Source organism: Lepidothrix coronata, unplaced genomic scaffold (assembly GCF_001604755.1).
Source record: "Lepidothrix coronata isolate B3197 unplaced genomic scaffold, Lepidothrix_coronata-1.0 Scaffold34, whole genome shotgun sequence".
In the NCBI taxonomy this organism is placed as follows: domain Eukaryota; kingdom Metazoa; phylum Chordata; class Aves; order Passeriformes; family Pipridae; genus Lepidothrix; species Lepidothrix coronata.
The window spans coordinates 2,448,497-2,474,607 of record NW_016690214.1 but is presented as its reverse complement, the minus strand read 5'-3'; the positions used below and the strand labels follow the sequence as shown (position 1 = coordinate 2,474,607).

At 39.3% G+C, this 26,111-nt stretch overlaps 1 protein-coding gene across 1 annotated transcript in view; it reads left to right on the top strand.

Moving 5' to 3' along the window:
* Nucleotides 1-447: 447 nt before the first annotated feature.
* Nucleotides 448-26,111, top strand: part of CEP112 (centrosomal protein 112) — a 156,443-nt gene continuing 130,779 nt past the window's right edge. The window contains exons 1-8 of the mRNA XM_017811814.1: nt 448-557; nt 1,251-1,448; nt 2,405-2,595; nt 3,251-3,381; nt 8,888-8,978; nt 11,282-11,356; nt 18,272-18,319; nt 18,466-18,540. Of these exons, the coding sequence (XP_017667303.1) occupies nt 1,349-1,448; nt 2,405-2,595; nt 3,251-3,381; nt 8,888-8,978; nt 11,282-11,356; nt 18,272-18,319; nt 18,466-18,540 (711 nt within the window). The 5' untranslated portion in view covers nt 448-557; nt 1,251-1,348. The remainder of the gene's footprint in view (nt 558-1,250; nt 1,449-2,404; nt 2,596-3,250; nt 3,382-8,887; nt 8,979-11,281; nt 11,357-18,271; nt 18,320-18,465; nt 18,541-26,111) is intronic.

Here is a 26,111-nt window from a genome sequence, read left to right as displayed (position 1 = left end):
TCATCCAAACCCTCCTGGAGCTCTGGCAGCCTCGGGGCTGTGACCACCGCCCTGGGGAGCCTGTTCAGCGCCCGACCACCCTCTGGGGGAAGCACCTTTCCCTGAGATCCAACCTGACCCTTCTCTGACACAGCTCCGGCCGTTCCCTCCGGTCCTGTCCCTGCTCGCAGGGAGATCAGCTCCTGATCCCTTAACGAGCTCAGGCAGCGACCGCGTCCCCGCCGTGCCTCCCCCGCGGCTCGCCCGCACTGTAATTAAGCCCAAGCGGTTTTTCCCCGTGAAGGTTTCTGGGCACCAGCAACTCCCCCGGCCCACCCACTCTCTCCAGGCCGTGCTCGGGTGTGGCTCCGGGCCGGGCTGTCCGGGCCGTGTCGCCGGTAACCCGCGGAAACGGAAACGCGCGGGGCCCGCGGGGCCGCCGGGAGCGGGGCCGGTTTGAACGTTCGGCCGCCGGCTCAGCCCGGCCGTGCCTGCCCCGAGCGGGGCCGGGACCCGCCGGCTCAGCCCGGCCGTGCCTCCCCCGTTCGGGGGTCCCGGCCCGGCTCTGCCCTCCCGAGGTAAAGGGGCAGCGGCCGGGGAGGTGCCCGCGGGCGGTTCGGGGCAGGGAGGGGATGGGGATGATGGGGACGGGTCTGTGCGCAGGGGAGGGACCGTCAGCGGCTCCGGCGGGCACAGGGACGTGCGGGTTGCAGGTGAAATGCACAAAAACGGTCCCCAGTTCCAGCTGGGAAATGACCCTCCGCTGGTCAGACCTGGTGCTGATAACAGCGAGGTTGTGGGGTCAATCCCCATCTATTCACTTAACAGTGATTCACTTAAGACGCGATGATCCTTTTGGGTCCCTTCCAGCTCCGTGGTTCTGCGACAGTTTGGTGATGAGCGCTTGTCTTTGCAGCGCTGCTTCCTCAAAAACCAGCCCTGACAACGTTTTTGGCTCTGCCGCTTTTAACTATACCTCTACTTGCTTCTGGTTTCCAGTTTTTCTGCTGGTTTCTCCTTTTTTTTCCCTCCTCTGCCTTAAAAAAAGTCCGCTCTAATCCTGAGGAGTACCAGGTTAGGAACGCGGTACCACACAAGCGCCTCGAGGTGCTCTGTACAAATTGCGTGTAATGAATACATTTAGCGCGTGGTTGGAAGTTCAATTTCAAACCTAAACAAACACATTCTCCTATCTGCTGTTTGCAAACAATCCCTCTTAGTTTCGTGTTTATTTGTGCGCAGTAACACATCTAGTTTTGTTTCCTGCGTAGTTCCCAAGCATGTCTTTGCGGGGCCCCGAGGTGAAGACAGACTGATGTAAAGTGATTTTTGACCTTCTCTCCTCCGATGCGGTGAATGTTCTTCCAAAATGAGCAGCGAAGACGAAATCTCTGAGAAACTGGATACAGAATTGAATCGCTATGTTGTGGCTATGAAGCCTTATGTTCTAAAGCTGCAGGATAGTTCTGGTAAATATGGTAAAATGTGCATTTAAAGGCTAATAACAGAATTCTAGGTGACTGATAATTATAATTTTGTATCTGTGTACTTGTTTCACTTAGTTTAACCAGAAACTTATTGTCTGCTATGGCATGGTTTTGACACAGGGTTTTTCCAACTTCTAAAGTTGCAATTTTTAGGTACCTGCTGTACTTGTTTGAGCTTATCTGTTTTATCTTTACGATGTGAATGTGCTTTTTGCATAAACACATTAGTATTTCTTTTTATAAACCTCATGCTGTAGAAACAAGAAGCTTCTTAAAGGCGTTGTTTTTGAGATGGCCCTTACAAATTACAAATATTTTCTAGTTATAAAGGTGTTAAAATTTGGTTAGGAATGTGTAATAGTAGGAACATCAGTTAAGAAATGATGTTTTATAAATCTATTTTTTTTTACAACCAACTGGTTATTATTAAAGGCACATAACCTACAAATTAAGACCTTTCTGTGTGAACATTTAACCAAATGAATAATTTCATCATCTGGTAGCAAAACTTGTGTAAATACAGATTATTTTTTTAATTAATGAATATTTATTATGTATTTAAACTATTAATGCTCATACAGGCTGTAAGTTGTAGTTAATGGCTGCTCTTGCAGTGATTGCAGAATTCCTGGTGATTTATGTCTTCTGTCCTTATTAGGGATTGATTCCCAAACATGCCATTTCTGGAAGTGATGTAAACATGAATTTATAGAAAATGTTTCTGGAATATGTAAATTTGAACTATTGTTAAAGACTTATAAATAATCTGTTTAACTGTTTTTGTTTGGTTTGGTCCTTTGGGTTGGTTTGTTTTGCTTTAAACTTTTGGGTAGAAGGGAGACACCTGTGAAACTGGTGACCAGTGATGGCTTCTGTTTCTTCAGTGTGTTTGATTTGCTCTGAAAATGTACAATGAGGATGTATATCTGTGTTTTCAGAACGAAGAATATGTGCACTGTGGCTTAAAAAGCTCTGCAGACCCTCAGGAGCAGGGGTAGGATTAGAGGGAAGGAAGAATCGGAACTTGTATGCAAAACTTTTGCTCCACATGCTGAAACAAGGAGTCCTGGAGGGACCTTTTGCACAAAAACCAGAACAAGGATTGCTGAAAAGTTTACCTTCCTACATGGTGAGTGTGAGACAAAGATATACCCTCAAGATACATTTGCTTCTTTGATTTGGCACAAATGTGAAAAATGATGTTGGGAAAATCTTTTAAGGGACAAAACCTCTTATGAAACCTTTATCTTCTTCAAAATTCAGATTAGAAGGCTTATAAAAATCAGTGTTCTGAAGAAACAATTTCTGATTCTTTGAAAATATGTAATAAAAAGCCATTGAGGCTTTCTTTTGTCTTAATCAGCAGTTTTGTGAAAGGAAAAATGTGCTCGAAGGTGGTGACTTTAGTAATTAGAGGTGATTATAGGAGGCTGTGTATCTGTGAAAGATAAGATGACTGTTCACACAGATGTTGTTAAGCTTGTTAAGTTTGTTTTCTGAAGACCTGAATATAATGTGTCGATGCTGGCATCAGCTTTAATGGGGTAACACTCCTAATTTATGCTAAAATTACCCGTACTGAAGGAAGTAAAGTACTGGAAAACATTTACACTGTTGCCTGTTGTATGAATTTCCATGGGTTGGGAGTGTGGCATCTGCCACTGCCTTCACTGGAAAAAGGATGGTTTTACTGCAGATATTCCTGTAAAGAACAACTTTTAACTGTGTAAAGAATGTATTGGTGCAAATATATTTTGTTGATTTTGCTTTTATTCTCATTACAGACAACTTTTGTTGAAGAACTAAGTACAGCAGGAGCTGTGAGCAATAGCTCAGGCTGTTTGCCTGAGTGGGTACTGGGAGAACTAGAAAACAGTGAAGCTAAAGAGGAATCCTCTGTATCAACAGCACAGGGGTAAGATTTCTGTGTTTGCTTTGTTCAGTATTTGATATTTAATAGATCTCTGATTTGATAAGCTACGGATGTTTCAGTTTGTGTGAGTTTGTGATGGACTCATCATCAGTGTTTGTACTTGATAAACAGAAACTCTGGTAGTTGCTTCAATGTATTGAAAACTTCTAGACTTTTCTATTCTTACTTTTCTCCATCGTGTCTTCTTTCATCCTGCATATGTCTCCAAGCTCTATCCTCTTTCCCTTTCTCTTGTTCTCTTCCTCCTTTCAGTTACAGACACTTAACCTGGAAAATCTAAGTTAACATTTGTAGTCTAGGGCCATAATGCTGAAAGGAGCTGTTTTATCAAAATAGTTATTAATGGCTATGTTTCCTATAGAGATTAGAAGTCTAAACAAGCACACAGATGGTGGATTTAAAGGTTGTTCTATGATTGTTGCTCCCAGGTTTTTGTTTCTTTTTTTTTTTTTAGAGGAAGCAGAATAATGGCTTCCTGCAGATAAGCAAAGTTTGCTGTTCTGTGAGAAAGGAGGAAAAGTTTCATGTGTACAGAGAGATTTGATTTATCTTTTTGTGAGTGTGTTGGTTCACCCTGAACACCTATTTGTCTTGTGTTTCATCAGGGCTTCTTTATGAACTAGCAAGATTTCTTTATATTTCCCTTAAGCATAATAAATCTTGGATTCCAGAAGGTCAGGCTGGCCCAGCTGTACTTGTTAAAATTTAGGAGGCTAAAAATCAGAGCTGCTGCCTGGGGGATACTCTGCCATGTTTTTGAGTGGGGAGGATTGTTTGCAGTGACTCCATCCTTGTCTGAACAACAACTCTTTGAGTTTGATTTAAAATGTTTTGGTCCATATCATGGTGGCTACTACAAATCCATGAGCTTTGTGGGTGACCAGCACCACCTGTTTGTCATTAGCATAATTTAAAAAATTCAGCATTGCTCATTTGCAGCTCTGCAGCTGAACCCTGAACATCTGTAGCTGCACCTTGTTCTGGCAATCCATTGGCTCTGGGGAGGTTTGCAGGAGCTCATGAGCTTCAGCTGCATCCTTAGTTCCAATCAGTTGGGAACAGAGCTGCTCACAGAGCAGGGAAAGGGCTGAAATGGGTCAGGTTACTGAGGCTTGTTCTCCTGTTGGCTTGGAGAAATGTCCCTGCAGTAATGAAGGAGTGCCCAGCTGGTCAGTTGGACACCGTTGGAAATCTTCAGCTCTGTTCTGCCCCATTTTGAGGGAATCTTAGGTAAATTTTAGTTCAGTCTACTGTTCTTAAGTATTTACTTTCTGGATTTTCTTTGCAGCACAACTTGGTGCTGATTATCAAGATCTATGTTCCTTTTTGGGTTTTTGTTGTTTTTGTTTTTTTTTTTTAATGTGACTGCATTTCAGTCATGGATGGAGTGGCCTCTTGTTTGCTGGTTTGGAAGTTTAGTTAATGTTTAACCTCTCTGAAATCCTTGGTGAAGGAAGCACTCAGACATAGGCTGTGACTGTCATTCAAGGCTCAGTAGGTGCTGTGCAGGTGGAAGTGAGTGTTTGCTTCTATATGAAGCTTCTGGTTTGATTTCATCACGTTGCAAATACATGTGCAGGTTTTATTTCACAAGTTTAGTGCTTTTTTAGTGTGTTCACTTACATTTTTAGTAAGTGGCCATCATTAGCTGTTTTATTGTAGGCACACTGATGTGTTTGCTGTATATGATGTTTATATCATATTTTTTTAATCATGTTTTTAATTTTTCAGCTGTGATTTGGAAAGATGACAGTTAGACACTCTTGCAAGTTAAATCATGTTGATATTGAGTATCATGAAGCTTTTCCTCTTCTGCATCCAGTAACTATGTGTAATTCTAACAATCACTTAAAAAGCTGCTCTTAGGTCTGATGTATCCCCTTTTCCTGAGGACTAAGGGCTCTTCTGGTTGCTCTGATAGGAGCCTGTGGTTTTGATAAGAGCCTTGTGGTTTACGAAACAGAGACAGAGAATGGAAAATTGCCAGCTGAGTTATCATATTCCTGCCTTGGGCTTGGTGATTCAGAGGGTTGTTGGGAAGAGGTGTCCAGGTACCCTCAATTAGAAAAAAATACATTTGACTTTATGAAAACAAGGATTGTATCGTGCTTTAGAAATGGTTTTTGAGACCTTGGCTGAATTTGTGTTGACATTGTGCCATGTCAAGATACCTGGCCTGGATGTGGTCAGGTTGTCTTGGTCACTGGGTGTAGCATCATCATGATAAAGGATCACTGTGGGTGTTAGAAGAGTAAAACAATATCAGCACAACTCTGCCCTGTTAGGCCCAATTTAGCATATTCATATCTCTCCAAGGCCATATTTGTGGCATAAAAACTACACCTAATTACTCTTAATTCCTTAACTACTGTCAGCTAGGGTGTTATTTGCATATTCCTCCCTCTGTATCCGACTGGTGCCGGTCCCCATTTGAGGAGAGCTGTGTTACAGTTCCACTACTCCCACCCCTGTGTTCTTTGCCATATTTTTACTCTCTTTCCCACTTGGTTCATAGTAGAATATTGGGAATGTGACCCCTTTTCCCTCTCAGTATCTGAACCTAAGATTCAGCTCAGTCTGGCAAAGTTCCTGAAGTTTTGGATGAGGTAGTGGAGCTTTATTTCATTTACTTTTTAACTTTTATCCTGTGGAAATGAAGCAATACCTGATTTGGTGATCAATATATGATTCCCAAGGCTCTGGTGAGTTCTCTGGAGATGTGGATTGCATATTATTCCATGTCAGGAGAAGCAAGTAAATGTGATGGAATAATGTTTCTGGTTTAAGGGACTCTGGAAGTGAAACTTTGCTGTGTAGGCACAGCTCTGCTAATGGGTGCTCAAACCAAGAGTGGAATTGTGTCTGAGGAAATCTGAATTTGTGTTGGCAAATTTTGATGGTTCTGTAGATTACGTAAATTAGTCTTCAGAGCAACGAGAAATGAGTTTTCTTGTGAGCTATGCAGGAAAAATATTGAAGGTAGATATTTCAGCTGTTGTTTTTTGTAGAAATAGCTTATTTAATACTTATTTACATGTGACTGTGTTAAGACATTACCTATATCCAACATATAGATCCTAGTTTTCTTTGTATTTACAGTTTTGAACGAGCTATCAGTGCAGGTAAAGATGGAATATATGAAATATTTCTGGGATATGCAGTTTGTAGGGAGAGCCAGCAGATGGTGATCGAGTTCCGTTGTATTTGTCTCTCTCCCCTGAATGTGCATTGGGAAAACTGGATCCATGGGCATGGAATATGTGTAGCTGGATGAAAATTTTGCATTCCAGGCATGACTCAGTTCTTACAACATTTTCTCAGGGCAAAATAGATAATGTCAGCGAGACATGTTTGAGTAACTACTTGCTGTTATTTATCTCAAGATTCTCCCCTTTCAAAGGCCCAAACAGAGAAGTTCTTTTCATGGTGATTTTTATCTTGCCATACAAATAATTCTGTGTTTGGCAACTTTGACTTTTCTATATGAAGTTGTTTTTCTGCCTAAATGAAAAGGAGGTAAACAAACCTTCCTTGCAAGCTGGGAGGTGGATGAATTAAGCCCAAGGCAGCTGGTGCTGGAAAGGTGCAGCTTTATTTTGAAACACGAGAGGGTTGGTTTGAGGAATGTTGAACAGAAACCTGGTGTTTCTGACCCCACAGGAAAATTCTACTGTATGTTTAGAGATTGTGCCTGAAAAACACTGTTAAAGGTTAGTGTGGAGCTGTGCTGGACCAGGAGGAACCAGTGAGTTTCCCTCACTTTGTTCCTAGTAGGTTATTATTTACTAATCTCCTTTATTAGCAGAAAATTGCTTCCTTCTCCCATGCTCAGTGTTTTGGCTGAAGCAGGAGGTCACAGGGCTGATGTCAAGACTGACCATTCCTCACTCACCTGCCCTGGGAGGAAAAAGAAACAATCCTGTGATTTTTTTTTTTTTTTTGGAACCTGCCTTGTGTTGGCAGAAGGCTAGAAAAGGGAGTGAATGGGCAGAATATGCTTGAGAGGAGTAAAATTGTGGTCCACCCGTAACAACTTCAAATTCTGTTTATAGAATCAAGTAAAGCAGCTTCCTTTTCAGTCCCTCTTCCAAACAGCAAATACATGTAAAATATATGTAAACCTTTTCTCCCCCTTTTGTCAAATTGAGAGTATTACAGGTGACTTGGCTTGGTTTGCGTATTTGTTGACACTCCTTAATTTCTGAATGATAAGGGCATGAATTCTGTTTTCTCTCATTTTTAACAATTGGAACATTATTGAATTGTTTAACCTGAGCGTTGCTGAGAAAACAAATCTGATAAAAGTGCAGATTTACCGACAGGCAAAGATTTATCTCCCTTTAATGAAAGGTAATTTTGTGTCAAATGAAATCTCGGGAAGAAATGCGAGAGGCATTGTGTTATTAAGTTTCTTTTGATCCTTTTTACCTCTAAGACTCTGCTTATCTAAACTATTTAGTGCTTTGTAATGGCTGTTATGCATCCATACATGTTGTTTATATGGGATTTATTGGTGCTGGAAGGGAAGGTTTGCTCCCAGTTGTTGTATTTCTCTGTTCCCTGCTGTTTTGATGAAAGCTGGGCCCCTGTGCTTTGTGAAAACTTTGTGTTTGTCTTCCTAGAAGTGACTCGTTTATATTGTACATCCAACTGTTGTTGTTCTGTTCATAAACACTTAATTCATCTCAGAGTCTCTTTGGCATAACAACCATCTCATTTGCTGCCAGATGGAAAGGAAGGAAGGTATTTTAATGGTCTGATTTGATTTTAATGTAATATAACCAGTCATGGGAAGGTGAAGGGACTAACAGGAGTTTTTAATTACCTTAATACCTGTGGATTTGACAGTGGAGTTTATGCTGAAGGGTGTTTTGCTGCTGTTTTGGATCTTTTGCTGTATCAACCTATCTAATAAATGCTTATAATTTTTATTTTATTTTGTTTCAGGCTGTTCTTTTCTTTCACTGTTCTGTGGTTGATAAATATCTGTTGACCAGGTGCATCAGGGACAGTTCTCTTCACCTGCTATTCTTAATTTCCTTCTGTTCAAGCATTTTATTTATGACAAAAGCTTTTGCAGAAAATCCCTGTCTAGCACTCCACTATTTCAAAAACATTCTCCTAGATCAGCCTTCCTGGTTAACTTTGGATTTATTCTAAAATCCATCATGTGATGTTGGGTCATGTAGTAAAAGAAAAGCAATGAATGCTTTTTAATGTACTATCATGTACACAATATTTCTGGGGTTTCTGTTGGCATGGGTTTTTTTTCTGGTGGTGTTTTTTTAATGGAATACTTAAGGCTTTTGTTTGCCTTTGACAAGAAATTTTCTCCTTTTCTCCTTTTTTTGATCTATACATCTTGATAATTATTTTTTCCTGTATATTTTAAAAGATTCTACTCTGATTAACATCCTTTGTGTGCCACAGATTGTTGAAAATGAATTTTTTTTTCTCTCTCTCTGCTTACTCTTGTTGTTAATAACAGGGAAACATCCAGTGAGAAGCCATCAGATATATCCCAGTCCGGGGTTTATCTTCACAGGACAGGGGAAAATGACCTGGGCACGTCACAGTCTGTAAGATCCTTCTCCTTTTTCTCATAGAACTTGCTCTATTTTCCATGAGTTGGTTTTGATATATCCCTGTAAAGCTGTTATTTCTGGTCGTGTGGGTCATGAGCCCCCTGTAAAGGTGCAGACAGGGACTAAAGCTCCCCCAAATCTGTCCTCTGCAGTGCAGGGGGGAGGGAATTCCTTGTAGGATGCTCCCAGTTCATCCCAGTTCCTGCCCTCTGTTTAGTGTGTTGGGTGCTTTGTTTTCCCTGGGCTTGGCAAGGTGCCTGCACTGACATCATCTTGCATTATTTTGCAATAATAGATTAAAGAAAGCTGCAGAGATGCCTCTGGCTCTGGTTAGTGATGGTTGACCTCTGCAAGAGTGAATTTTGGACAGTTTTGTTTCATCAGACTTTCCACAAGGAGCATTTGTGGCTGATGAAAGGACACTGAGCAGACTTCATGGAAAACCTGTTCAGCCCAAAATATTTAGTGATATTGTGTGTATAATTGCAAGCATTTACACTGAAAATTGCTCCTGACAAATATCCCTTTCCAAGAAATGTGCTGTTTCCCTTCATAAATGTGGCTTTTACCACATTTACAACAACTCCCATCCCTCCATGGAACACTGAATTTGCTGTATGAACCTGTTGAGGTCTGCCCATAATTCTTTTTTGATGATATCAGGGGAACAGTTCACAAAGATTGCAGCTGGGAGTGGGCTGTTGCCACCTGAGGAATTCATACTGACTGTTCTTCCTTTCCTTGCTGGGCACAGCCAAGAATTTATGAGGACATGGAGTGCAACTGGGATAAATTGGGAGTGTTCTGAGGAAATTTGTGTTCTGTTGAGCATCTGGAATAGAGGATTAGCCAGGGGATGGTTTGTCATGACAGGTTGCAGGTGGTCAGTGGGCAAAAACAGTATCTCTACCCTAGGCTCTGATTGGTATAAATGTATTTACACAAGTATAACTTAAAACCAGCAATGCCATGATTAAAAATAAAACCAGATTTTTTTGTTTATTTCAAGTTTGGTTTATTTTAAGAAGCTTTATTTTAAATTATGTATCCACCAAAATGCTAGATTTACTAGATTTCTTCTTATTGGTTTTGTGTTTATTTTTAGTCAGAGATATTCCTTATGGAACACTTATTATGAAGAAATTTTTTTTTCACTTGAGACCTGGTTTTGGGGCTTTAAAGTTGTTTTGTGGGGGGGGTGTTGTTTTGGCTTGTTGTCTTTTTGTTGCTGGCTCTGCCACAGCTTCCAGGGCAGTGTTAGAGAGATCACTGCACTCCACTGTTCTTCTCATATATTGGATTCCCCTGTGATTACAGTTTTAAAAGGGCCTTTAAGTGAAATAATCCTCTTTTGCTTTGCCAGACAGTTTGATAATGTTTGACTGGCTGGGACAAATAATATCTTGTTCTGTTGTCAGGACACACAGATGTTCTGGCAGAATTCAGGCCCAGGTAGAGGAACAGGGAGTCTTTTAAGAGACATTAAGAGCTGCCTCAACCAAGTGTGGATGAAATGCAGCCCAAGCTCCACTCACTGGATGATTATGACAAATGAGGAGATTGAAAGGAGAGGTGCTGGCAGGTCCATCCACAAGGCTCTTGTTAACAAAGCTTAGTGAGACAGAGAAATTCACACTCCAGTGTTGTTTTTCTAAATATCTCAGTTAAGCAAAATGTTCTGTACCAGCTTCCCCATGGAATGCAGTCTGTAGTTATTGTTATCCTGCAGGAAAAACTTTCTTCTGAAAGGCAATTCCTTGTTACTTCCTGGAGCAACAATAACCCCAGTCCTGGTGGGGTGCTGGAAATCCTTTCTGCAGAGAGGACCCTCAGCCTTGAGCTGGGCAGCAGCTCTGCTTTGATAACTATCCAGTGATAGTTGTCCACTGCTGTGCTTTCCTTTAATTTTTAAATTTATTTTTTTTAACTTTGGAGGCTGATCAGGTGATCTCTGAATTTTGGATTAGCCCCACAAAGGGTACTGTGGAGAGATGAATCGTTTTTAGAATATGGAGTATTTTGAAATGGAGTATTTTGATTTTTGTTTATTAAATTCACCCCGTGTGAAGGAGACCAGAATAAGTAAAGAAGAACATTATAAAGTGAAGACTCTGGCTAATTTATCCTCAGAATTCCTTTCTTCTGGTAACTGAGCTATTTAGATTAAAGCTGTCAGAGGTGTCGTGCCACTCTCAGGAAATGCAGTGTAGGAATGGCCAAGCCAAAGAGAAGCTTTATTTTAAATTATGTATCCACCAGCTCTTCTGATATTTTGTTTGACTTTTTTTCTGTTCCAGGATGATCATCACAACAAAACAGTTTCTTTGGATGACAATAACCTCGAAGCTCGTCTCAACAGTTGGAATCTTGGGGTAAAACAAACCGAGTGCATTCCTTATTTATTAACTCGAAATGGAAACTCCTTATTAATGTCATCTGCATCTCTGAGCTTAGGCTACAAAACTGGTGTGGGAGTCAGTCTTTTAGAAATGAGTTGGTAAAGTTTGGAATGGTTATTAATGAAAACATGTCGTCCTGAGAAGAAAACATTAAAAATGCCTCACTTTTAAGTTGTAATAAACTTACTGTATTTAATAAGGTTACTGATGAATCAGGCAAGTGGTCAAAACCAAGTATCTTACTCTGGTAGAAGTTCAAACCGTTTCTTGATGACTTGTCTTTTATAGTGTAATACAAGAACAATTTCTAGCACTTCCAGACTTAGATCAGTGTATTTTTGGGGAATTGTAGCTTTGTAAAGCAGGGAAAGTGGATCCTCACAAACATTTTCAGGAGCAGCAGCTCCAACTTGCCAAAGCTCTGTACAGGTGTCTGAAACCAAGGTGCAAGCAGTCACTTGCAGATTTTGGTTATTTGGGCTGCATAAATACATGGATTATATGAGCAGATAACTGTAATACCTGGAGCTTTTAGAGCTGCTTTAAGGGGGAAAACTTGCTCATGGCCATTTTACAAATTGTTCCAACTGATGCTGACAAAGAATCTCTTTCTATCCAGCGTTTTCCTATCAGTGTTGATCTGCCTGCTTGCTTATCTCTGTAATTTTATTTGTGTTTTATTTCTTTCTCTAATTGAAATTCCAGTTTGCAATCATGTTGTGTTGATAACGGATGGTTATTAAAGTGTGATGATCCTCTGCTGATACAGGAGCTCTCTTGGATAACAAATTGGCTACTGTGACACATAAATCAGGTTTTCAAGTCTCCTCTCCAGGGATGGTAATTAAACAAGTCGCTCCTGAGAGACTTTGATTGCTTGATAAGACTTGTTGGGAGTTACCTGACAAAGAGGATTTGAGGTTGTAAAAGAGAGGTCTGTGAGGGGTTGCTGCTCAGCAGCGTTTCCCTGCTGTGGATCACGGCCTCCAGTGGCTTCTGAAAGGGTCAGGAAGTTTTTAAGTAGAGTGTCACACTTCAAGAAGAATATGTCGTTGCTAAAAATGAAATGAAGATCTCACTAAACGACTGCAGCTCCTTGGAGTCTGGAAGGTTGGAGTGTCAGATGTGGCTGCTGTTATTTGTGAGCATTTTCAATGTCATGGGAGCATCCAGCTCCCCTTTAATTGCCAGGCCCATCTGCAAACTGTTCAGGAAACTTAATTTACAAGTGATCTCACCTCAGATACAGAAGACCCTTGACCCAAAAGAAACAGTTCAGTAGTGGGGGAAGGTAGGAAAGGAAATACAGGATGGCTTTTGCTTTGAGCTGCCCAGTGTAAAGAACTGTTGTTTTGAAAAAGCTTTGCAAGCTTTCCTGGGGTTTTTTGGTTATGCAAGTCTTTCTTTATACAAGGATTTTTCTCAGTAAGAATCCTTGTGATTTTTAGGAAGCTGTGATTATTTCAAACAAGGAATCTGCAAATACCTATCTAAGTGTTGTACATATTGGTGAGACAACCTTTGTGTCTTCCAACTGCAAGTTGCTGCTGAACCTCCACTATTCCAGTCTGTGCTTGATTATTATAATGACCAGTTATAAACTGTTAATTTATTTTTACTGTTATCTTTTGATCTCCTACTTCTTTACTATATTCTGAATTTCCTCTTCTTCAAAGCTCTGGTATTTTTAAGGTCACAGAGTGGATGTGTTTTCAGTGTTTATGATAATGCCCACATCAGTGGCTGAGATTTCTTTTTTATTATTAGCATTGCTAAAAATACTCTGATAAGTTTTGGGAAATACTTTTATGATTTCTCTGCTAAGCAGAGAGGTCAAAGCTTAACACACTAATATTTGTTGCTAGCAATAACATTTTCTACAGGACAGTAAGGCTGTTGCATTAGTTTGCTGATATTGTTACTTCTTCTGAGCAATGAAAGAATTTTTGCCTTTGCCTTGCAACGTTCCTGATTAGCACTATCAAACATTTCATTGTTCAAGTTCTTTAGATTCTAGTCATGCAAGAGTAAATATTTTTTTTAAAAAGCTGAGTTTTGAGTGCAATACATTTGCCTTTTGTACATGGAATACTAATTTAAGCCAATTTTACATACATTATAAAAGTGTGTTTTTTCTTAGCCCCTGTTGACTCTTATCTGAATGTGGGCACTGTCCTTTATCAAGTGTTTGTGCCTCGAAGTTGCATTTGCAATGTAGAGAAGAAGAAATCCTTTGGTATTGCTGTTTTAAGGGAGAAATTTCAGAGCCAGGAGTTGAGACAAATGTCATTACTTTGAACTTCCTTTGTCCTTCTTTAGGTATTTTAGGACATAATAAAAGTAACCTGGGCTAGTGGAAGGTGTCCCTGCCCATGGCAGGGGATTGGAACAAGATGAGCTTTAAGGTCTGTTCCAACCCAAACCATTCCATGATTCAATGATCTTATTTTATTAACAGCTGTCAATAAACTTCTACATATTGTTGTAAATCTAGTGCAGTCATAGCTAAAGGGGAGGTGACCATCTCCTGTTTGCCTCAAAAAATAATTAAATATTGTGAAATATAGATATATATGAGTCAGGACAAAAAGCTTTTTGGATAATGGAATTAAACTACCTTTTTTCCTTTTCCTTTTTTTTTTTTCCCCTCTTGTAGTTGAGCTTTTTAGATTGCAGAGGAACATAATTTTTGGATAAAAATTTTGTTATGTAAAGGAACAACAATGAATTAAATCCCTGCAAATTCTTACCTGACCTGCCTCTCTCTCTGTCTGTCTCTCTCTTTCCCTGTTTCATGGTGCTTCTGATGCAGTTGGATTTGTCACTGAATTGTGACCAATTTTTAGGTGTGACAAAGCAAGGCTTTCAAACATCCCAGGAAATTCAGCACATCACTTTAGGTGGAAAGCACACAAAGAGACTGTACCCTGGGGAAACAGCAAAGGGTTTTTTAATCAGGGAGAACATGAGTTTTCATCACTGGAATTCAGCCAGCACAAGAATTTAACTCTTTAGCTTTTACCAGCAGTGATGTGGGACGTGCAGCACAAAGAACCTGCACATCAGGTCTTGCCCAGAAGGTTTTACCATGGGAGATGTTATTGCCTAAGAAGGGTTTAGGAGGACTTAGACCAAAGAAATTCTGCAGTCAGTGGCTTGCATTGTGTTCTCCTTCCTTGGAGAAATGATTTCACACAGGGTTAAAGCAGATGGAAGCGTTGGGAATTGTTGGGTGGCTGCAGCAGCAGAGGAGGCTGTGCCTGCTCCCTGCACTTGGCTCACATCTGCCTCTGTCTTTCCAGTCTAGTTAAGCTCAGCCATTTCTGTACAAACCATTTGATTATCTTTTGTTTGGTTTCTCAGTCTGTCTGCTTACTATAAACATACCTACTGTATATGTTGTGGCGTTGGAGGGCAGCAAGGCTGGAAAAACTTTCCCACAGTGAACTCCAAGTGGTGGTGTGACTTCAAAAAATAAATTCGACTTCCATGCTGACAAACAATCTTCATGTGCTTTAATGTCCTTCCACTAAGACTGCAGCAGCAGCATTAAAGTGAACTTCCCTACAAATTATGATGTTAGATAAGAATGTCCTTACTCAAATTTCCTGAAGCTACTCAGCAGTTATTTCTGTAGGGAACATGCTGGCTGGGTTTGTTAGATTAAAGTAAGAATTTAGGGCAAGGTTCAGTTTAGTTGTTTACCATTTCAAAGTCTTAAGTGTTCTTAACTCTTTCATGTGTGTTTTTGCCACCCTTGTTTTGAAAACAATCGTGTTTTGTCTTTGAAGAAGCTGAAGAGGCAGCAAGGCTGCTGATCCAAATGTGGGGGTTTTGTTCCCTGAATCTTTAATATACACAATGTACCTCCTGCCTCTGGGACCGAGCTGAAATAAGCTCCAGTTGTGCTTTACTGAACATAACTAGACCTTGATAATCATCTTCCAGAGAATGAAATGGGATTTTGGAGGGCTGGGATGGAACCATGACATCAGTGTTGTCATTATTGTGGTATTTACTGAGCATTTGCTGTAAATTTCTGGACTGTGATTAGTGCACAAATATAAAGCCTATGCACTGTTTTCAGCCTGAGAGATGAAATATAGTTGAGGTCCTGAGGATGAATCTTGTGGAGGTACTTAGAGCTCAAAAATGTGCTTTTCCTGCACTGCCCTTGCTTTTGGGGGAAACAACTTTATATCAATTTACTTTTATCAGTGCTTCTCTCATTGCTTGCACAGGTGCCTTTATTGTGCACTTCAAGAATGGTTAGTTTTGACCACTTTAGGTGTTGTTACATAAATAGAAATGGAAAACACTAAGTTAAAAACCACGACTGACTTGCCTCAGATTGGAATTGTTTTGGAATTTTGGTTTTTATGCACATTTCTGCCACGCTTTTTTTTTGTCAACTTAGGAAAATAGGTATATTTTCATATGAAGTAGATTCTTTCTGTTAAGTGATGGGGATCTGGTCACCCAACACCTTCAGAGCTCTGGTTTAGGAGGACTCAAGTAGGAGGAGGTGACCAAGCCAGTCCTCACCAATGGAAACGTGGTTTCTTGTCTGACTGCCCAGTAGAAGAGGGGAACCCAAAACGTTTTCTACAAAGAAATTCAAAATGCCATTTTTATTAGGAAGTGGTATTTACAAATTAGAGTTCAATTCTAGTTCAAATGAAGATGTCTTTCATGATGACATTTATTTGGTTCATACTCTTAAAAAAGGCATGTGATTTACTGTTCTTCTCGTGGCAGTCCTTTAGTTTCATACATATGTATTTTGGCTTGGCTTTGACCTTTTGCTTATTATTTTAAAATTTGCATGTTTCTCATAAATACAGGCTTTTTTTTTTTCTTTTTTTGGGCATTCTTTATTGTGATATTCCCTCTTTAATGTGGTCTAATTTTAAGAACAAGAAGTTTTGCAGAAGACCAGCATGAAAAGAATGAACGTTGAGGCATTAAATGTTTACAGATCAGTTTAAGTGGATATAATCCACAACAAGTAACAAAGTGGGAACATTTAACTTCAAAGCACATATGGCTGCTGTTACAAAATCAAAAAATGCAAGACTTGGGCTGTACAAAGTATTAGAGACACATTTTCCTTCCTTCTCACTAGCAAGTAGGATCTACCTTAGCTTTTTAGATGGGTTTTGAAGGCTGTAAACAGCTTAATGTCACGGTCAGATAAAGGATTTGGATTAATTGTGAATATTTATGATGATTTTTAGCTTTTAAAAAGCAAAAGTAAAGGGTGATTGTACTGTGTGGCAGAGAGGGCTTTTAGGAAATAATGAAACCTTTGAAATGTGGCTCTGCAGCCTTCTCAGGATTCCTCCAGGTACTGGGGAAGGCTTCCACTGTTCCCTGCTGCTCAGCTTTCTGGGATGCCAAACTGGGGTGTGCCTTGAACTTGTGGAGCACCTTCAGCCCTGGGTACCTGCCAGTACCTGGGCTGGGTGAGGAAGTGGCCAAAAGGAGCTGGAAGGAAGAGTGTAATATTCCTAAAATGTAGATAGAAAATACTAGTGCAAGGTACAAACGTGTGGGACACCAACATTTTTAGTTTAGAATTTTTGTATTTTTATTTCTCTCTCTCCTTGCTGTTTTTTCCTCTGCACTGTGGTTAATGCTCCCTGTTGATCTCGCTCCTCTGTTCCTCTCCTCACCAATCTCTTCTGTGTCCAAACTTCTGAATTTTTGGGGGCAGTAGGTGCAGGCAGGATTCCTTCATTCCCTGATGGATTCTGTAGGGAAGAAAGTTTAATGTGACTGTAGTAAACTCATTGAAAATAAATAGATTATCTGTTGAATTACTGGTTTTCTTATATTTTTGAGCTATAGGGTTAAAATAAAAGATAATTAATTGAAATGGAATTTATGTTAAACATGGATATCTACAACTACTGGGTGAAATATGACAACTCTTCCCCACCATACAGAAATCCTGCATAACCTTTTAGGACAGGAAATGAATAGCACTGTATCAAATTGAAATTTCAGAAGGATTAAGCCTCTTTTTCACTGATAAATTCAGCACACAAATTTATTTAATAGCACTGGAGAAAGTGCAAGCATTTGATATATTTGCCATGCCTCGTAGATCAACCTCATCTTACAACATAAAGTGTTTTGGGGTTTTTTTTTAATGTGTATTGCAATCCCATTCATATTCCAGATCCCACTGCTGCATTTTCCAAGATTATACCCTTGAAAGCTTTTTTTGGGCTTCTCTGTGATGTGATGTTTGAGCCTCATCTCTGACAGAATGAGGAAGACTGAGCTGTGTGATAGAGGAAGTGGGTTGGGACCAATGTTTTGTGTTCAGTTCTTAAAAATAGTGATTAAGAGCTGCTTTAATTATACAGTCATGTTAATGAATTATTTCCTTATGTTTTGTCACTATGACTCACATGTGTGGCAGTTGTTTCGATGCACCCAAGTGTAATTTTTCAAAAACACTAGATTTTAATCAGTATAATCTGTAAACTTATTGTGGCTTTACACTGATTTCAAGGAAAATGTATCCAATCAAGTTGGAAATCTTTTGCATAAGCCACGTCTGCAGCTGCCAAAGCCTTTTAAAACATGCATTGAAATTGGAATTTTTACAACCACAAAGGTTTTGGGGGGAAAAAAGTGCGACTTTTTTATTTTTTTTTTTTTGGTCTGTTTAAATTATAAAACTTGCTGAGTTAGTTCATAGCCACCCAAGTGATCTCTTAAGAGGCTTTCCTATTTCTGTAACACTTAAGGCAGGTTGGGATCTGTTCTGTGCTGCTTTTGAGTGATACAGTTGCTGTGTCAGTGTGGTTGTGATGTCTCACTGTTTGTAAGACACTGTTGCCACGATGACTTTTTCTCTGACTGATTTTTTTTCAGGTAGAAAACCCGAGATATTTGCGACAAAAACCGATGCCAAGGTCTTTGGTAGGTGCTTCTGTTCCCTTTAAGTGTCATAAAGGCAATCAAACAAACATTCTCCATGTTTTTAATTTCTGGTCAGGGCTGATTTTTACTTGGGAGTTGCTGTTTTTAGTTTAAGAAGTTGTTTTGAACTCTTTCTCATTCAATAGGTGACACCTAAAATTGCCCCAGGGAAAAGGCCTTCTCTCGACCACCAGGTGCTGCTTCGAGCAAAGGAGAAGGAGGTGAGATTCCAAGGCATCTTTGGGGAGTTTCCTTTGGAAATTGGGCATTAAGAAAGCAGCAAAAATCTCATGGAAGAGAACTTTTGCTGAAGTGTCAGGGCTTTTCATTAACTGCTTAATGTACTTCCCAATTAGGGGCTGAAAAAGACTTTCTGAACACACAGGTAGGTCCTTTGAAAGAATAGAGAAGTTTGAATTTTAGGAATTTTCTGAACTACCTTTTAGCAGAAGCAGTGAAACCCTCGATTTAGTGAGATTTTTATTTAGTTTCTGTATACCTTTCAAAATCTGCAGACCTTGACCTTATTTCTGTTAGGACCCACATTATTTCTATATTTGCCTCGTTGAGCTCCATTCCTCTTTTGTGCATATGGGGTTTATTTTTACTTCTTTGAAACACTGTGAATTGGGGAGGTTTCTGTCAAAGCTTGTGTAAGGCTCTCACACCATGTTATTTTGTGCTCATTTTCACCTTTTTCATGGGTTAAGGAAGCTGATTGCCCGTGATACTTTGTCACAAACTACTCAATTTATTTAAAACATCTTTTCTTTTTTTTGAGAGACAGTGAATTAATAAGCAGGAAAGGAAACTCAGCATACATTAGGAAAACAATTAATAAAAACCCAAACCCAACCAACCAGTCAGAAGCTCAACCCAAATTCAACACTTATGAATTGGGACTGTCCTAAAGTTGCTTTCAAGCCACTTCAGAAGGTGCCTTTAGCAGAGATACAGGGGAGGGTAAATTTGATTTGCTTCCATTGTTAATGAAATAATGGATGTGAAATGATTTCTGTTGCTACCTGGCAGCCTTGTTTGATGCTCAAACAAGCAGTTGCACAATCCTTTCACTTTCTCTGCTCTAATATTGCCTGTTCATTTTGCACTGACAACATTCAAAGCACCAGTGCCTCAGGATGAGGCCAGGTTTCATAAGATGTGAAAACAACCCAGAAAATAAATAAATTGAAAGCACAATGCTGTCATTTAAACAATATTTTCAAATTAAATAAACAGGAATGCATGCCAAGGAGCTACATAAAATACCCAGTTAATACTTTGCTGGTTCAGTGGAAAAATCCTCTAAACCACACAGTAAAAATCCAGGATTTTTTGCTAATGGTGCTGGTTTGAACTGGAAAGGTTACAGACAGTGTTTCACAACCACCATGTGTGTGCTATTAACTAGAAAACTTAAATGTGTTTTCATCTTATTTTGTTTGTGAAGCTCAATTAAGAATAAAGCCTTTTCATTTATAGGAGGGAGATGCATTAACAGGAAAATAGAGCTGTGCAAAAGAGTTTGGGGAAACCTTTAACTGTTCTCAACCTCTTTGTAGTACAACAGGAGAACGTAAAATAGGATAACTGTGGGGTTTTTTTTTTGCTTTTAACCTTCAGACCTTTGTTCATAAACCATTCCTGCACCTGTTTAGACTCGGTAATGCTGAACACATGGCCCTGTGCAGTGATAACCACATCCCAGCCCTGGGAAAACTGCAACAGCATCAGGCTTTTAGTCATCTCTTCCCCAGATCCTTCTGACATGGATTAAACCATTTGGGAAATGGTCATTAGTGAAAAATCAGGGGTTCAGACGAGGAAGATGCAACACAACGGGAACAGATCCGTGTTCAGGACAGCAAAGCACCACAGATGGGGTGGCTTGTCTTGGTATAAAGGAAAAAATGTCCCTTTGAACTTCAGCTCTGGCCATCCTGAGTGTCACAGAGAGATCCTCAGGGAAGAGGAGGGGAAAGGAAAAGGGCTGATTTGGGATTTTTCAGAAAAGCAGATCCAGTAGCACTGCTAGGATACAGAGTTCTGCTGGGCTGAGAAAATAAAACGAACTGTGTTGATAAAACACGTTGTTTTGCTGACCTTTGCCAAACCACTAGTTTATCTGATGTATCCTTTAGAGAAGTTTTGGTGTTCCTTTAAGGAAATTCTTTCTTAATTTTTATCCATCTTAATTTTTCTTAGCACTTTTTTTTCTCAATTTCCTTCTGGTTTGCTTTTTGTAAGCAAAGACATTTATTTATCTTATCTCAAGAAATGAAACCTAAACACACCTGAGGAATATTGGAAAGAATTTTCACTTCTCATTAGTTTAAACTGCAGGTTATAATGAATACCTGGGGTAGATTTGTCCTGAGCTGCATACCACCTCTTAATTAATTTAATTTTTGACAACCTGGCAAACTCAATGCTTTGTGCAATAACTCTCTTATGAAGCTTCACCTCTCTGGGTTGACTGGGAACACTGGAGTGTTTCCAATGTTTTTGTTGACTTATCACTGTGCTCCTGTCACTTCTCTGTTTTGATTTTTGGGAATCCAGTCATGATGTCTTTAGATGGGTTCTTTTCCAGCCTCTTGTATACTAAATTAGTTCAGACTAAAGGGTTTTGCAACTGGAGGGAGGAGAAATTTTGGGTGAGTTTTCAGGGGAATACAGGGTACCTGCAGGATGACTCCCACCAGTTTTCATGGAGTGGGGAATAAAGAAGAGGGAAAACATGCCCAGGAAAAAGGGGAAATGATCTGTGTGTAAGATAACAGTGCAGAGAATTACCCCCCCTGAAAATTCATCTTCATGGATTAAGAACCAGAAGTAAGATGAAAACTTTTTTGGGGCTTTATGTATTCAAGAAATCTGATCTTTAAGATGCAGCCTTTTAAAAAACTATTTAGAACCTTTATCTTTGTAATCTCTACTTAAGTTTTTCTCCTTTTATTTGGGGAATGAGCACTCCCATTTGCTGCGTGACACCAATTTTATTTATAAAGATCATCAAGATCATCGTGGTTTTACAGCACCAAAAGCATTGGGATGGAGTGATCTATTTATGTTAAGATAAAATCTGCACTGATGGTGTTATAGGTTAGTCCTGATCTGGCTGAAAGTGCTCTAAATTTAAGGTGTTGAAAGCAGTGGATTTACTGGGCTTCTCACTTATCTTGGCAAGAGATTATAAACTGAAAGGGAGAAAATTGCATAAGGGCTGGGATATAGATTTTCCCCAAGAGGGAATGTAGAGGAAAGAATTCAGGGAGGAAAGAAAGTTGTAGGACTTGGGAGGGAGAGTGAACAACACTTGCTGGTGTTATCATGGAAAGAGGTGGGGTTTGAGGAGAAGAAAAGGAACACTTGAAGATAACAGTCCCTGCAGTTGGAAGGAGGTGGTGATCAGTGAGCACTGTCCTGTTGGTTTTGATTTCCTCCTCTTAATTGCTCTGTTCCATAACAAAGTATTTAAATACATGGAATTCCTGCCAAATTAAAAGCAATCAATAAAGCCAATATGGAGAGAGTATCCTAAAAGGAGGGCTTGTGTAGTTAAGCCATTGTAAAATTAACATTATTGTGCTTTCAGCTGTGTGGTGGGTTTGATATGTTTCCTCATTGAAAACAAATATTTTTGTTCGTATCTTCCAGGAATGGTAACAAAAGATATCAGTATTGTTGTCTGGGATATTATATTGAATTAAAAGTGTTTGTGTTCTCACTTCTGTGTGTCTCTAGAGTTTAAATTTTGGTAGATGGATATATATATATATATATATGTGTTTGTGTATGGAATCAGGAGAGCTGGATAGAACTAAAGGAACCTCCTTAGGTATGAGATGGGGCTGGTGATCCTGTTGGTGCTTTTTAAGCTCAGAAATATTTTGTAATAACAGGAGGAGAGTGGTGTTGATGAACTTTCTGAAAGCATTTGAGTTGTAAAACCATCTGTAGGTGAGCCCAAAACCTGAATTTTACCATAAGTGGAGCTTTGCGTGTTGGATTTTTATTTTTTATTATCTGTCTGTTCTCCCACTTCTCTTCCTTTCTTCTTCCCCATTTTTTGTCATCCTGTTCACCTGGAGCTGTCCAAGTCACTCCTCAGCTCATAAATGTCACACCGATTTCCAAGGGGTAAAAACTGTTAAGGTTTGTAATTCTGGTGAATATTCTTGTTAAAATGTAAGTAGGTGTGTTGAATCCTGTTCACACAAGCGTGGCCCACACGAAGGGGCAAGGAAAGGCAGATAAGACACAATTATTGCTTTCATCTTGATTTTCACTTTTCCATAACTTTTTTTTCTTTTGACAACTTGGTTCTGAAAGTACTGTTTTACTTCCCTTTCAAAATACTCCAAGCAGTGCACATTGTGGCGTTACATATTCTCTGGTTCAACTGAATTTCCTGCTTTTATCCCTGTCCCTGGTGTCTGTTTGGAGTGCAGTGCCTGATTTATGTGAGGAATCCACTTTTAAACTGATTCTCACCGCCGAGTAATCGTTGAGCAGGAATCTGTTAGTTCATGTTTAAAATCACAGCAATCCTGACTCCTGTTAACATCATTCCTGGCTGATTAATGTCCTGTTCCCCCAAAAAAAAACCCATGTGCAAGTTGTCCGCTGTCTTCCATGTGAGGAAGTCACATCCTGTCTTGCTTTGATAACTCTTCAGAATGTAATGTTATAAAACCCAAACCTTATTTTATTGCCAGACTGGTGTGAGACATCCAGTGTATGTCAGGATGAGACATGTTTTCATAAACTGCCTGGTGATTTATAATTCCTGATACCAGCCAGGCTGGTTATGAAGATATATGTGTACATGCACAGTTATTTATTTATTTTTTTTGCAATAGTTTGTGGACTGTGTCTTTAATTATTGCACATATGGGCTGGAGACATTGAGAAAGATCAAAGGGGTAGGTTAGCAATTCAAACTAGTGTTTTAACCAGTAGAATGTCCAGATGGTTGCCAAGCAGCTGGGAATTAATCTTTTGCTGCATGATTAATCTCTACCTCAAAGTGTCTCTCCCTTTAAAAAAAAAAAAAAAAAAGAGGAAGAAAGTTCGATTATTTTTTTTTTTCTTCCTCACATGTATAGATCTGCAAAAAGTGCTGTACACTGTTATTGCTTGATGTTGCACTGGTGAAAGGAAGGTGGGAGTGCAGGTTTAGTGGCTGGTTTAGGAGATCCTGAAGTGAGTTTAAAAAGTTCAGCAGCTGCTGAAACACAACATAAAATAAAAAAAAAAGGAGTGACACTGGGGAGAAAAAGTCGGTGTTGTTGACTCAATGTGTTCAGGCTCATTCAGTGGACTCAACATTACACAGAATTATAAGTTTTCAAGTAACATCTACTTTTATATTCAGATGTTACTAAATGCCTTTGAAATCTGTTTGATTTTTGCATGTTCACGAGGTTCCACTGGGCTCAGGCTTCAGAGCTGGCACCTGCAGATTGTTTGCTGCTTTTCTGAGCTGTCTTTCCTGAAATTGCATCTCATAATTTACTCCTCTGTAGAAGTTTTCACAACTTCTAACCAATATATTGAACTTTTTTTGGTACTTACTGGTGGCAGTGGCTGCTCCTAGTGGCAGATGTACTTGTTCTGTGTGGAAATGGCACACTTGCCAGTCCAATAAAGCTGTTAAATAATATGATGTGTTGTGGTGCTAATATGCATGTTATGTTTATTAGCTGTATAAAACATCCTTTGGGATAAAAATACCATTGCCAGATATTACAGTTGTTGGGATACAGAGCATTTCTCCTTTTTCCCACTGCCCTCAACTTGGAAATCTGTGAAAAATACATTGTTCTCTCTTGAAAGATCCTAATGACATTTGCATATGAATGAGAACAATTGTCCTTTCAATTATTTTTCTGTATGCAGCAAATGTGTATTAATTTCAGTGTCAGTTAAAAAGTCAGGTTTTTCTTGATGGGGAAAGCTGGTAGGATTTGATTTAGGACAAAGCCTTTCATTCTTAGTGTTTATTGAAATGGGATAATAGTATCGTGTTAATTTTTTTACTGAAGTGAATATTGAGTTGCTCTTTCAAGAATAGTCTGTAAAAAATATTGCAGCTGGAAGTAGCAGCTGTAGTGTTTTTAAAGAGTAAAGATACAAAGAAGGTTAGATCCGTGGAGGGAATTATAAATGTTTGTTAGGTCAAATAATATAGTCCAGATCATAAACATGGACTTTTGTGGAGGGACCTTTGGATCTGGGCAAAATGCCATGTTTATAAAGGGGTTTTTTGCATTCTAGTTTCTGGCTGTTCCACTTGTTTGATGCCTCTTTTCTTTCAGTCCATCTCTGGTTTATCCTGAGCTCTTTGAAACAGAGACTTTACAAGTAATTTATTTCACCTTGGGCATTGCACTGGATAAAAATATTGATGATATTCAGTGCAGAATTTGGTTAGTGATTCTGTTGGTTAATGATGTGCTGTTTCAAAATGTAGTCATAAATTTATTTATTTTTTTGAAATTGGAAGTGAACAGTATTTTTTCCACATCCTGTAAACTCCACAAGCTTTTCAGCAGTTCCATTTGAAAACAGATTAGTTCCAATATGATTAAAATCTACATTTACTGTAGAAATTTCTATTCAAATAAATTGCCGTGAAGTATTTTTCCTTTTTTTTTTCCACACCAGTGATTTTCTTTCAAAGATTTAGGAGGTTATTCTGGCTCTTAAATAGCTGTAAAATGTGGAAAGTATTAATATACCTCCAAGCTAATCATAAAAATTTTTGAGGCTACAATATGATACAGAAATAACACAATGAGAAGAGACAGCTTGTTAATGATGATGTGAGATACACTGTTCTGAATTACTTTAGTCTGAAGTCAGCATGTCTTTATAATAAATCTTGACTGTTTTGCAAGTACAGTCTCTCCTGCCTTGGCCTTCCTGAATGGTTTAAAACACTGTATAAATTATCAATATTTATTGTTTTAACCCTGCATGTGAAAATTGAGTAAACAGGATTCAGTAGAAAGTTGGAGTTGTTTGTTGATATTTTTGTTAAGAAACCTTTTTCTTCTATGAAAATATCAAAGCTTTGTGCTGTGCACTGATTTCTTTCAGCAGCTGCACAGCACCAAGACAAATAAGTTTTGTCGTGCACTGTAAGATACACAAGTCATTGTTCTACATTGTTAGTTCTTACTTTGAAGTTCTCAGTTATTGTTTACATCCTTCTCCCCCTTCCTCGCTTCCTCCCTCCCTCCCCCGTATATTCATAGGCTTGGAAAAAAAAAAATAAAAAAAATTTGGCAAGCAACAAGAACTGTTTTGTCAAATAGCCAAAAAAAAAAAGAAATCTCTGATGGATGTTAAAGCTCCAAGATGCCACCTCTGGCCTGAGGGTGAGCCCTGTAATGAAGACAAGTGAGCAGTGGGCAGGAGTTCAAAGCTATCTCTGATTAACATTGTTAACCTGCTCATTGAGTTCCTCTTAAATCAGCTATTTAAATATTTCGACAAATTTCCGTAAATGGGGACAAGATGAATGTTTGTGTTCTGTCAAAAAAACGGAGAGATCACCTTCCCTCCCTCCCCCTACCCCCCCAGAAAAAAAGATTTATGGCAGCTGCAGGTTAGACTCTTATCAGTTGAAATTTGACAGCTGTTAATTAAATTTTCCTGGCACCCAACCCGTGCTATGGAAACACAGGGCAGGGATGGGGTGAAAAACCATTTTCAGGTGACTGTTGACTGGTTTGGGTGGTGTTTTGTTTTTTTTTTTCAAACGGGCAAGAAAGTGTGATGA